The sequence below is a fragment of the Budorcas taxicolor genome, chromosome 10, assembly GCF_023091745.1.
Source record: "Budorcas taxicolor isolate Tak-1 chromosome 10, Takin1.1, whole genome shotgun sequence".
In the NCBI taxonomy this organism is placed as follows: domain Eukaryota; kingdom Metazoa; phylum Chordata; class Mammalia; order Artiodactyla; family Bovidae; genus Budorcas; species Budorcas taxicolor.
The window spans coordinates 85,251,546-85,265,582 of NC_068919.1; the positions used below are offsets into that span (position 1 = coordinate 85,251,546).

Consider the following 14,037-nt stretch of genomic DNA (forward strand, 5'->3'; position numbering starts at 1 on the left):
GACGTAATTTTGGCTAGTATGTCAGAAGGCTGAGCAGCTGAAGTAACCAAAAGCTCTCCTGAAGGAAAACAGATCTGCCGCAGTTCACAGCTGAAGTGAAAGTCACCAGTGGTTGCTCTGATACTTCTGTCTGCTGAAGGCTGGCTTGGTCAGAGTCCCTTGTTGCCTGCCTCGGGCCCCAGCGGAAGTCAGCGGGGCTCTTCAGTGTTGTCGCTGAGGTGCTCTGTATCGAATGGACACGTGTCTTTTTCCCACCGAACATCTGGGCTCGTCCAAGCCCGTCAGTGCCTCTGTGCCAGACTCTGTTGGATCTCATTTGTTCTGGGCTCCAGCCACTCCCGTCTTGCAGCTGAGAAAAAAGCCCGACCTTAAAATTCGGTCTCAAAATTTCCTTCGTAAGATTTATCTCTTTGCTGCTTTGGAGGCTTTTGCACACCCAGAATCAGTTGCCATAACAAAAGCTATCCTTTTGTAGTAACTGATAAGTATGTTTTTAAGGGCCCATGGTGCTAGTGGTAAAGAACCCGCCTGCCAGTGTGTGGTATATAAGAGACACAGGTTGGATCCCTGGGTCGGGAAGACCCCCTGGAGGAGGGCATGGGAACCCACTCCAGTGTTCTTGTCTGGAGAATCCCATGAACAGAGGAGCCTGGCGGGCTACAGCCCATGGGGTCACATGGAGTCGGACATGACAAAAGTGACACGTAAGCACAAAGGCAGAAAACCGTTTCTGTATCAATACAAAGGTTCTTATGAAAATTCAGCACTTTCCTGTCCATTTCCTCAAGAAAGTTGTTTAAAAGTTCAAAGAGATCAGATTTAAGAGTAGAAAAGATGAATCCCTTTTCTTGTTTGATTTTTTTTTTTTCCCCCAATGTGGTCATAATGAGAAAATAAGTAGCATTCTTCATCTCTCATTCTTTAAATAGAAAAAGCAGAAATCTCATGTGCTGGGTAGAAGGAATCTTTATTCAGTGACTGTATGATGGGCTCCATTTTTTGTAGCCATCCTAATAGAAGGATCCTCAAAGGCCACATTGAGAAAGGCAAGCACGCATTTGGTTGGTGCACCATTCTGTCCCATAACGGTGTGTTGTTTTGGATTTCTGTAGCAAAGTGCAGGCCCGAATAGCATTCTCTGCCTATCTCCAGCATGTTCAAATCCGCCTGATGAAAGACAGTGGAGGTCAAACGTTCAGTGCCAGCTGGGCTGCCAAAGAGGATGAACAGATGGTGAGGTTCTTCTTGTTGGAACCTTTTTACTTTCCCTCTGTTCCTTCTATCTCTTTCTCCCTTACCTCCCTCTTTCTTTCTTTATTCCTTTCTTTCTTTGTTCCCTATATTAAGGTACAGAACAGTATACTTCTGGAGAAGGAATCCTTCCACAGTGTAGCTTATAGATTTCTCTTACTTTACAGTGAATTAAATCTTGAATCTGGAGCAATATGTGTTGAGGTGTCAGTTTTCTTCATTCTGAAAATGGAAACTGACTCCTCGTTAGACGTCAGGCCCGTGCAAAGCCCTAGAAGAGGAGAACAGTTTTCAGGGTCGTTTCCCAAGCAGCTTCATATTGTATTAACTCTTTAAGATAGGCACTGTCATCCCCATTTTGCAGATGAGGAAACAAAGACCTTGAGAATGGGGGCCTGCCTGTTGTCCTGTAGCTCGTATGTGCTGAACCTGGAACTTACACTCAGGTGTTACAGTTGTGCATGGTTTCCTTTCGCGCTGTTTCCGTGGATCGGAAGGCATTTGATTTCTACTCGAAGGGGTGGAGTTACCTCTTTCAAAGTCAACACTTTATCATGGGCCCTCTGAGAATGTACCATCCTCCAGTTTAACATTTTTTTTATTTACTAGTTGTTACTTTATAAAATTCTTAGATTACTGAAAACAAACTTGTGTAATAATTTTTACTGTATATTACTCATTCGAACCTGCCTAAAATTTAATATTCTAGCAAGGTTTTCCTTTATGGATCAGAATGACAGGAAGCCTCAAGCTCTTTGGAAAGGTCAGTGCTTATAGAAGAAGCCACAGCCTTTCTTTACTTTTTTACCATAGAGACCTGTCACTGAAAGGAGAGGGACCTTTCATTCTGAGAAAGCTGCCTCCTTTGGCCAGCTCATGGTGATCCTACTGTAATTTTCAGTTCTCCGCATATGAGAGGCATACAGTATGCCTGACTTATTATAAAAACATGATGGATATCCCAGAAAACAACTCGTGAATTTAAAGTAGCCAATGCAACCCAGAGATAAAACCTTGTGTGTTGTGAATAATTTTTCAACCATCAGTGGAAAATGTTAGCTCTACTCTTTCCAAGTGGAAAATTGAAACTGCCTTTTTGAGAGTCAGTTTGTCTGCTCCACTGTGAAAAAATAATGTTTTAATATTGCAGCTTAAACCACCCTATAGTAAAGACTTGCAGAGTGGAGCTATGAAATCCAACCCTCTGGTAATGAGACTATTTCTTTATGTTGGAGTAAATTGGCACCAAAGAACAATGAACCAAAATCAAATTCAAGAAGAAAAGAAAAATAGCTCAGAAGAGAATAACCATTGGAGCTGCTGGCTTAGAATTCACACAGGATTTCAGTGGGGCTTTTGATAGGAATATTTAGGATCATCACTGCAGAACTTAGTAGCAATTCTGTGCATTCCCAAATGAAACTCTTTCTAGACAGCAAAACCTCACCCATTACAGTGACAGTGGTCTTGTTTATGAGGAAGGTAGATGTAGAATTGCCTTCTCTGATCCAAGTCTAATGATCTGATTGATATTCAGATTTCAAAATCCTTTGCCCCATCTCTAATGAGATGTGTCTCTTCTACCCCTTAATGACTTTTCACTGTGCTCTCCTTGCCAATGCACAACTCTAAAAGCACCCTTATTCTTGGGGAAGAAAAAATAAATAAATAAAAAGCTATCGCCTTTCAAGCTTAGTAATAGTTCTTTCTGTTTGTCACTACACGTTTTAAGTCAGGAGTTTCTCCTCTTCACGTTTATTCTTCATTATCCATTCATTTCTTAACCTCTTTGTTCCATTCCCTTTACGGTGCTGAAAGCAGCTGTGGTCCTTTCTCAGTTCAGCCTCTTGGAAGCTTGTGACATGGGTGCCTTCCTGCCTTGGCTTCCGTGACACTGTTTCTCCTGGATTTCTGCGTGCGTTTCTGATATTTCTGTCATGGTTTGCTGTTGTTGGTTGTTTGTTTTCTGATTCTTCCTCCTCTTTCCTACCTCGAAGTGTCAGTATTTCCTTATTCTTTCTCTCCCTTCGCATCTTTGATGACTTCCTGTGCTTCCAGGTTTTAGTTTCTGCTACCTCTGTCTTTTCCTAAGCACTTTCTCTGATCACCCTATTAGAAGTGATAACTGCAGTTTGGATTATTGTAGTACTCTGTATGTATGAATTGTGGTACTTTTACAGCTATTACTTTATTACGTAGTTATTTGCATACAGACTTGGTTTTTATTTTCTCATTGTCAGCTTATTAAGGGAAGGTGCTACATTTGTTTTGTTTTGTTTTGTTCTTGTCTGGCTGTATTCTTGTTATACCTAATATGTTTGCTCTGGGTCTTATTTGTTGAAGGGTACAGTATGCCTCCTCTTAGCTCTCTCTTGTATAATCCCCTTGTAGCTTGTCTTTTGTTGCTTAGCACACTCTCTTCTTTTTCTCCCCAATGACTCTCTGATTTATAGGAGCTAGTGGTTCGTTTCCTCAAGCGAGCATCAAGTAACCTCCAGCACTCACTGAGGATGGTATTACCCAGTCGGAGACTGGCACTTCTGGAACGCAGAAGAATCCTGGCCCACCAGCTGGGTGACTTTATCTCCGTGTACAACAAGGTAGGTGGTTCGTCTGTTAGTTCTGTGCTTTGGATCACCACCACTGTCAGAAACAGGCTAGAAGCCTCTGTCCAGCTGGGTGAAGAGGATCTTTTTCCCTTCTAATGTCATCGTGTGCTGTGTATGACAGTTATGGGGAGTTGGACCACACTCCTTAACCCAGCTCATCTGAAAAGCTACTTATTACTTGTGAAGGCCCAGAGGCTGTGGTTCACTCTCATCCAGAAGCATATTCCTTTTGAGTGCTGTTGTATCTGAGATGAATCCTGGGCTGTGTGAATTTGCATTGTCATTACTGTGCCTGGAGACAGTGGTGAACTGACTATATGAAAGCAATTTGAACTATGGATTTAATATAAAGACACAGTCTTGTTTCCTGAGAGAGTTATACTTTGTTCTCTAGAGCATTTTAGATAGTGACTTCCTTTTACAACCAAGCCCAGAAAATTGACTATTTAGTGAGACTAGTTTGCAAAGCACCTTTTATCCAAGGGTCTTAGAATACTTTGGAAATGTCATTTTGGAGTGGGAGGAGCTGGGAATGTGCTCATTTTTCAGAGAAGAAATCTGAGTCCTGGACATATAAATAGCTTTTGTAGAATGTGTGGAATGGTCAATGCAAGATCAACACAACAAATCCATAGCTACTTAGCTACTCTAGCTCTGTTGAGAATTTTGTCTTATATAAGTGAAGAATTTATGTAATTTGGATGCTGCTATAGAAGTGTCTTCCAAGTCTGAGCTTTCCTCCTTCTAATTGTAACAAAGTACAGTGTCTCTATTGTCATACTTCAGGTGTGACCACAGACATCACCAAGGTCTTTTTTTTTCACAGGGCTACCTGAGTATATAAGTAAAAACATGATAAAAATTTATGTTTATTCTGCAACTCTGAGTTGGGAACTTTAAAATGTTTCATGAAATGATGGCAGAAAATAATATACCAAATTTATAGGTGGCCAAAGGACATTGAAGAAGTGGATGCTTTTTCTATAAAGAGAAATTAACCCAATGATAATGAAACCAGATGATGAATTATGCATTTATCCAGAGTCAGTTTTATCTTGTTTTTCTTTGGGACTGGGGACTGGATAGGAAACAGAACAAATGGCTGACAAGAAATCAAAGAAGAAACTTGAGGAAGAAGAGGAAGATGGGGTGAATTCGGAAAACTTTCAGGATTTCATCAGACAAGCAAGGTAGAAGACATTCTTCACTAATAAACTAGTACCTTATTCTGTCTTCCACACTGCCCCATTGAATTCCCAATATTCTCTTGTTTCTAACATAGATGTGAGTACAATCACTTATAAGAAGAGAAAAAGGGTTTCATGGTTTTTGTGTCTCCATATCTCCGCCAATTATTGGCAGTTGTCATGGTTTCAGTTATCACAGCACTGCTGCTGGGCATCTGGGCTATATCTCTAGACAGCCTTCAAAGTACACAGCACTTAGAGTGCTGAGGGAGCACTTTGGAAGTTTGAAGTTAGAGGCTTCTGGTGTTTACTGGATCTGAATTTATTCCTGGCCTACTGATGCAGTGGAGATGACCACATTTTGCCTACGTTGAGTGGGTTGAGGAGTTGGCAGTTTTTCAGTACAATGAGGGTTATGCCTAATTTATATAAAATAAAACAAGTCCTTCATGCTTAAGGTTAGCCTTTAGGGATTGAAAATATCAACATTCAGCTCTCTATCTTAATACAAATTAGCCAGGCCACTTTGTCCATTTTCAGTGTGTTTGCAAAGGAAGAAGTAATAAAGGCATTTAATTTTTAATTTTATAAGACTTGTCCTGGAGGGCTTTTTTCTTAAGTAGAGGACTGTACAAAACCACTAAAATAAAGCATAAAACATTTGTAAATCTGCCTTAGTTAATCTTCAGTCATCAAAGTCCCAGTAGGGAGAAAAGCAGTAGAAAATCAACTCTTTGTTGATTTGTGACGTTAAGTCAGGTGGTGATTTATCAACCACCAACATAGTGTGATCTGTGTGTAAAACTCTGTACGCACCTAATTATAGCCCCAGGATCATGTGCTTAAACATACAACAAACAAATACATCATATTATAGGAGTTCATAATTGTGTAATGTTATTTTGTTGACATTCTTAGGTCTTGAGGAATATGGTTGATAAAGCAAGTATAGAAACAAAGCAAGAAATAGTTTCTTACCTCAACATTATGAAAATAGAGAAGAAAAAAAGGCTGGATTATATTCAGAAAATGGCTCTACTTTTAAAGTTAAAACATTAATTTATAGTTCTTCCTAGAGATCTTCAAAATCTCTGAAATATAAAAAAAGAAACTAAAAGGCAACCTTTTAAGAGGTGAAGAGTGTTTCCCCTACCAGGCCTGTTTGTCTGCTAAAAATTAATTATATATGCTGTTAACCAATGATACAGACTTGGAGATAAAATATTTTAGAACATATTTACTACTGATTGTGGATTGTGGTGATTGTTGGAAATGGGCAGTAGGGTCAGTTCTTTTATTACATTTGAGGTGGGACATGGATACCTGTGTGTGTCAGCGTTGGCAAATTCAGTTTACCCGCAGGAGTCAGGCAGGAAAGCATACATTATAAAGTGAGCAGAGGGTAAGACAGGAGGTATAGAGCAGTTGATATTTTGGCCCACCTCAATCTTTCGCTTTTCTGGGAAGGGCCAAATAAAACACACTGACAGGCAGAGGCACTCATCTGTGTGCACCCTCAGCTTTAGATCTTTATGGTTTCTCGAGTTGCTTTCTGGTGGCTCTTTGCTGCTTTGGAGACCTTGGAGTTTACCCTGAGATTCATAGAAGCAGTTTCTGGGACTGTCACTGCAGTGTATTCTGAAGCTGGGATATAGGTTCTTTGTAATGATGCAGGAGTATTTTGCTTATTTGAAGGTCACTTATCTGGAACATTGACAGGCTCCGTGAAAAAAATGCAAAAGGCCATTGAGAAGCTGCTACAGGTGTTAAAAAACCCAGACATCATATGTTTACTGCAAGAATTCTAGTAAACAGGCCCTCTTCTATTTCCTTATGCTTTTCATTTTGTGGGTGTTCATAAAAAATGCGTATAATTTCTATATTTGAAGTTACCTAGAGACTGTTTCGATCTGTATTGTATAGATGGTAAGGGAAATCTTCCCTGGATACCCTAGTAAATCTCCTTATTTATGACAAAGTGACTCCTTTAGTGAATATACTCCAATTATCTAGAAGTGGTAGGTGGACAAACTGTCAAGGACCGCATAATAAATATTTCAGACTTAGTGAACTCCATGTGGTCTTTAGAGCATGTTCTTCTTTAAAAATGTATAAACCATTCTTAGCTGGGAGCCATGCAGGAACAGACTGCTGATCAGTTGTGGCCCACAGTCAGTCCTGGTTGACCCCTGATTCAGAACATGGCTGTCTGGTAGAACTTTCTGTATTGTAGCTACCGACTACTTGAAATGTGGCTATGTAACCAAGGAAATGGATCTTTCATTTTAATTCATTTAAATCTAAATAGTCACATATGACTAGTGGCTACCATATTGGACAGTGCAGATCTAGAAAATTCACTGCGGAATAAAAAAACCTTGCTGTGCTTTAAAATTTTCTGACTACTTCATTTATTTTCCTTTTTCACTATCTATTAATAGGGAGTTTTCAGCTTGTGCTTTTCATTTCCCCCTTCTTCAGCTTACTCCATTTCCATAATAAAGTCTGGCGGAAAGACTTTCCAGAACAGCTTCCTGTTCTGACCATCCTTTTTCTCCCCATTTCAGTGAGGCTGAACTGGAGGAGGTGTTGACTTTTTATACCCAAAAAAACAAGTCTGCGAGTGTCTTCCTGGGGACGCACTCAAAAAGTTCCAAAAACAGCAACAGTTTTTCTGATAGCGGGGCAAAGGGTGGTAAGTATGTTGGTTAATTAATATAAGAACAAGTGAAAAAGTGAGATGTGCAGAGGAGAACCAAAAATAATATGTTGCCTAAGCACTAATAGACTCCAAGGTGGTGAAATTTTGTAGTTGTGGGGGTGGGAGAGTGAGGAAGCCTTGTATTTTTGTCCTAAAAATGAAAGAGAGCTATGTTGAAACTTTTTCCCCCATGAAAATTAACAGTAGAGAGTAGTTTTCAAGACAAACTAATAACAGCTAACATTTTGTGAGAACTCATGTTACTGTCTATTGGAGATGATCTTATTTTTTTTACTTGCAAAAACCATAAGGAGGAGGTGCTATTATAAAACTTCTCTACAGATGAGGAAACAGAGCTGAAAGAGGTGGAGTAACTTGCTCAGGGGTACCCAGCACTGTCCAGCCGAGCAGGAATCTGAACTTTAGCCTTCCTGACTCAAAGCTTATGCTCTTAATCTCTGTTCTTCTGCTTCTCCTGATGATTACTTCTCACTCTCGTTAAGTTTTTTTTTTTGCTTCCTCCAGTTTATCACCATTTGCATTTGAGGTATGAGAATTCTTTGTTGTGCGGGATTATTCCCACATACCTGGTGGGATGTCTCATATCCTTAGTAACAAGCCCTAAATGCTACTGTCTTCCTTCAGTCATTGTGATAACCCAGTGTTCCCACACATTTCAAAAATTTCTCACTTTTGGGGAACTCCAGGATTGGGGATTTTGAAACTGACGTGGACCAAACTATCCAGCCCATGTCATATGATCAAAAAAAAAAGCAGCAACACTCAGTTATAAACAAAGCTTGTGCTTCAAGTATAAGATTCATTTAAAATCTAGATGGGAGCATAAGACACGGATAACCAATATACTAATTTTGTAGTATGCTAACCGCTAGACTCAGAGATGGAGACTTCTTCGCTACTCTCAAGGTTATAGCCTAATGTGGAAAGAGCCCAAGACAACTGATCATCTAAAATGTAGGGTACGTTTTCCTGAGGAAGCAGTGTTAATGTTTTCCAAACTGATCAGCTGCAGAGGCTAGTCTACAAAAGCCTGTCCGGTTCACTGTATAATTGAAGTATTGTATTAGCAAAAATCCTTCTGAGTCCACCCTCTTTGAGCTTTCCTAAATCTAAGTTCTAAAGCTAATTTATTCATCTTTTCATTCATTCCTTTTACATATTTTTAAATCGACACCTGTTAAGTGTCAGACATTATGATTAATAGTAGTTGCTAGAGAGAACAGGGACCAGGACCGTCACAGTTCTTGGCTTTATAATATTTATTGTCTGCTTGACGAAGTTGTATGAGTAAATTCAGGAAGAAGGTTGATAGAATCCCTGAAAAGATCCTTTAACTGTGTTGGGGAAGGGAGACAGAGGAGTTTTTGTAATGGAAGGGGAACTGTGTACTAACCCAGGGAGGTGAGGTCCCAGCTTGGCATTCAGAGAGTAACTTCTCCCCTGGCATTATTGGGGAAGCCCTGACAACAGGTATAGCAGCACCTATTTGTACAGCTGGATCCTCAGAGATTCTGGGTTCATGTGTTAAGGATTACCTTTATATAATACAGTAAGTCCCCTACATAACGAGTGAATTCCGTTCTGAGAGTGTGTTCATAAGTCCAATTTTGTTTGTAAGTCCAACAAAGTTAGCCTAGGTTCCCAACTAAATACCATAATAGGTTTCTAATACTTTTCACACAAATAACACAGAGAAAACAAACACAAAAAATAAAGCATTTTTAGTCTTCTAGTGCATACCTTGAGAAAGTTCAGCACTGTACAACGGGGCTTCCTTGGTGACTCAGTGGTGAAGTTCGATGTCTGGGTCGGGAAGATCCCCTGGAATAGCAGGTGGCAAACCACTCCAGTACTCTTGCCAGGAACTCTCATGGACAGAGGAGCCTGGCGGCCTACAGTCCATGGGGTCTCGAAAGAGTTGGCCACGACTTAGCAACGAAACAACTGTACAGCAGCTGGCATACAGGGGCACCATCTTTGAAAGTTTGCAACTTGAAGGTTTGTCTATAGGAGACTTACTGTAACAGTCATACCTAGCAATTCCAATCAAGATTAACTAACTGGAGAGGCAGTAGGAAGGCCTCAATCAAGGGAACAACATTATGACATTTGATAGTATTTGTTCTTGTTTCAAACATGAGCAAACAGGTGTGTGACAGTATTACCACTGCTGATAGTGGTGGAAAGAAGAGAATTCATATGTCCTTATTCCTTCATTCTGAAAGAGGATCTGTAAAATGGCCTTTCTTAAGTGTTTGTATGAACTTGGCCCTTGAGAAAAGATTTTAGGAATATTTCTCTAAGTATATGATTAGCTCTGGCTGTTCTATTTCAAAATTCTGTAGTAGGAAAAGAAAACCTGATTTATTACAGTGGAAATTTATGTTACTAGAATGATTTTCTTATTGAATATGCTGATTAATAAGCAAATTCACTCAACTTATTCAAGGAAAACTGAGATTAAGATACAGAGCTGTTGTGGTATTCGGGTATCATCCCAACAAATACTGGGACTGTTATTTTCATCTCTTGACAGTTTCCTGTCCATACGTATTGTGACTTCTTTGCTCCAGTGTGTACCACCAACCAGTTTGGTCTCTTAGTTCTCCAAATTTGAATTCTTGACAGAGGCATCTTACTGCCCTCGCCTTCGTGCTAAGTCGTTTCAGTTGTGTCTGACTCTTTGCAACCCTATGGACCGTAATCCACCAGTCTCCTCTGTCCATGGGATTCTCCAGGCAAGAATACTGGAGTGGATTGCCATGCCCTCCTCCAGGAAATCTTCCAGACCTGTGTCTCTTACATGGCCGGTGTTAGCAGGCGGGTTCTTTGCCACTAGCGCCACCTGGGGGAAGCCCCTTTACCGCCCTCACTTACTGTCTTTCCCAGGCAGGTCCTAGCTTGTGGGCAGTCCATGGGTCACTGCCCTGGCTTTCCATATCTTCCCGGGTTCGGTCAGCTGGAGCTGGGCTTTGGGCTAGCTGGGCTAGTTTGGAATCATTTGCTTGCTGTCCCACTCAACAGGGATGTGGACATGGCCATCCTTGGAAAAGGGCAGTGAGAAATGCAATAGTTCTTGGCACCGATTACTAGTTGCGTTATATTCTGGAAACAAAATTATGTGTAGAGTGGTGCTCTAGTGTTTGATTAGTGACAGAACCTAAGCTCAATACTTATTTATTCCAGATCACCCTGAAACGATGGAAGAAGTGAAGATAAAGCAGCCCAAACAGCAACAGACAACAGAAATTCACTCTGATAAATTATCTCGTGAGTGACTTCAAACCTGCATAGATTTGCTACTCTCAGATAAATCTCTTAATAAAAAAACCTCATCAGATATTAAATGATTTTAGGGCATGCAGCGTTATTCCAGAAAGCTCATTTTCTTTGTTTTCCCTTCTCTGTTAGAATTTCCTTTAATCTACCGATAACCTGTTAACATCTTTCCAAGGAATTTTTTACTTTCTTAATGTTTAAAATTCTGAGCACTTGTTTCTAGAAGGGTGAAAATCAGAGGGAGAGGAGTTAGCTCTCATTACCAGAAACTTTGTCCTGGTGTCCTGACGTTTATAAAACATCCGTTCTGGTTGATGGAGGTGGTCGCAACGCCAGCTTTTAACAAGGACTAGAAATGAACTATTTCTAATGCCAGATTGTCTCAGTGGGCAAAATTCATTAAGTTCATGATGAATGCTCATTAAAATTTGTATTTTTCATAGTATCTGTTTCATGAAAAGGTTAGTTTGATGTTTAAAAATGTTCATGTTTACATATAGAGACTATGTGTTAGTTTTTCCTAACATGATCTGTTTTTGTTTGTTTGTTTTTATTTTAATAGGATTTACCACTTCAGCAGAAAAAGAGGCTAAATTAATCTGTACCAATTCTTCTACTTCTTTCTCTGGTCCTGCTGCTACCCTTCTGCAGAAAATTCCCAACACCCACTTGTCATCTATTGTTACCACCCCTGACCTCTCACCAGGGCCAGGCCACCATTCTCTGTCTCAGATCCCTCCAGCTATCCCCAGCATGCCTCACCAGCCAGCAATTTTACTGAGCACAGTCCCTGACAGTGCTGCTCTCTCCATGCATCCTGGGACACAGAACGTACCAAGCCCCGCTGGCCTGCCACGCTGTCGATCAGGCAGTTACACCATTGGCCCCTTTTCCTCTTTCCAAAGTGCTGCACACATCTATAGCCAGAAACTGTCTCGTCCCTCTTCAGCAAAGGCAGGTGAGTGAGAAAATGAAAGGGAGTCCACAATGTCAGCTCCTCCCCAGCCCCAATGAAAAAAGAATGTCATCTTCTCCCTTTGCTTTTTCTTTTGAAAGATAAAGGGACGCAGGCTGTGACTAAGGAAACGTCTTGCATTTGGTCCAGTGACATTCATTCACTGGTAAGACAATGCAGTGCTTTCTTTTAGGTGCTGAAGATAAAGAGATAAATAAAATAGGGCTTCTGTTTGCTGGGAGCTTACAGTGTGGGCAAGAGATAATTGTGATACCTGTCTTTTAGTTGTTGAGTTGTAAGTGTTCTTTATATATTCTGGGTACAAGTCCCTTGCCAGATACTTGATTTAGAAGTATCTTCTCTCATTCTGTTGTTTGTCATTTCATTTTCTTGATGCACAAAAGTTTTTAATCTTGATGAAATCTAATTTGTTTTTTCTTTTGTTGCTTGTGCATTTGATATCATATCTGGAAAACTATTGCCTAACCCAAGGTCACAAAGATGTCTGTTTTTTCTAAGAATTTTATAGTTTAGGTCTTTTATCCATTTTGATAGATTTTTTTATATGGTGTGGCATAAAGGTCTTAACATCGTTCTTTTGCATGTGAATATTTAGTTGTCCCAGCACCATTGGTTGAAAGAGTATTATTTCCCTGTTGAATTGGCATGGCACTCTTGTGAAAAATGATTTAATCTCAAATGTAAGCATTTACTTCTGGAATTTCAGTTCTGCTCCACTGATCTATGTATCTGTACTTATGCCAGTACCCCGTTGTTTTCACTACTGTGGCATTAGGAATAACCAATATGTATTTCTATTTTCCTTTATTTCAATTAATTTTTATTGGAATATAGTTGCTTTACAATGTGGCACTAGTTTCTGCTGTGCAGCAAAGTGAATCAGTCATGTATATACATATATCCACTCTTTTTTAGATTCCCTTCTACTGTAGGTCATCACAGAGCATTAGGTAGAGTTCCCTGTGCTGTACAACAGGTTCCAGTTATTTATCTGTTTTCTTCATGGTAGTGTATATATGTCAATCCCAATCTCCCAATTTATCCCATTCCCTCTTTCCCCCTTTGGTGTCCAAACATTTCTTCTCTACATCTGTTTCCCTGTTTCTGTTTTTCAAATAAGATCATCTATACTGTTTTTCTAGATTCCACACATATGTGTTAATATATGACATATATTTGTTTTTCTCTTTCTGACTTCACTCTGTATGACAATCTCTAGGTCCATCCACATCTCTACAAATGACCCAATTTTGTTCTTCTTTATGCCTGAGTAATATTCCATTGTATATTTGTACCACATCGTCTTTATCCATTCCTCTGTTGGTAGAGATTTAAGTTGCTTCCATGTCCTGAATAAATAGCCAGCATGTATTTCTTAGTTGGTATCTGATTTCAAATGAAATGGATATTATAATGTGAAATTTGAATCAGAGGTACTAAATGGTCTGTTTTAATGTCATAAATATAAATATGTACAAATATGTGTATTTCTGCTAATTCTGAGTGATTATTCTTATGGCTTAATCTTCTAAAATGAATATAATAATACTCAATTATGTTCTGATTTAAATTTTCTCTCCTGTGTGAAAAAAATTCAGTAAGGTCAGTGCCTCCAATACCTTGTGTTATCATCAGAACTTCTTTTTTAAACCTTTCTTTTTCATACATTTCCCAGAGAATGGTAAGGAACAAAAGAAGCTAGTCAGTTTGAAAATATTTCCTAATTTCCATTGTGATTTTTCTTGACCCATGGATTGTTTTTATTGTTTAATTTTCACATAGTTGGCATTTTCTGTTTTTTGTAATTTCCTTTTAGCTTATTTCCACTATGGTCAGAAACCATACTCTGAATGGCTTAAACAGTAGTGGACAATAATATATAGATAATAATATCTAGTTGACTACAATAATAACCTATACGTGATTGGAGTCAAATTTTTCTGTGCTGATTGAATACTTTGGGAATGAGGTTAAGATATTATTTAGACTTTTTCATGATATATATGCTGTATC

The 14,037-nt window shown here is 39.4% G+C and overlaps 1 protein-coding gene across 1 annotated transcript in view; it reads left to right on the forward strand.

The window, feature by feature from the left end:
• The window catches only part of TTLL5 (tubulin tyrosine ligase like 5), a 307,681-nt gene that overhangs the window by 103,028 nt on the left and 190,616 nt on the right, over nucleotides 1-14,037 (forward strand). Inside the window, exons 22-27 of the mRNA XM_052646434.1 lie at nucleotides 1,113-1,233; nucleotides 3,705-3,851; nucleotides 4,947-5,050; nucleotides 7,615-7,742; nucleotides 10,956-11,039; nucleotides 11,611-12,006. Coding sequence (XP_052502394.1) covers nucleotides 1,113-1,233; nucleotides 3,705-3,851; nucleotides 4,947-5,050; nucleotides 7,615-7,742; nucleotides 10,956-11,039; nucleotides 11,611-12,006 — 980 coding nt within the window. The remainder of the gene's footprint in view (nucleotides 1-1,112; nucleotides 1,234-3,704; nucleotides 3,852-4,946; nucleotides 5,051-7,614; nucleotides 7,743-10,955; nucleotides 11,040-11,610; nucleotides 12,007-14,037) is intronic.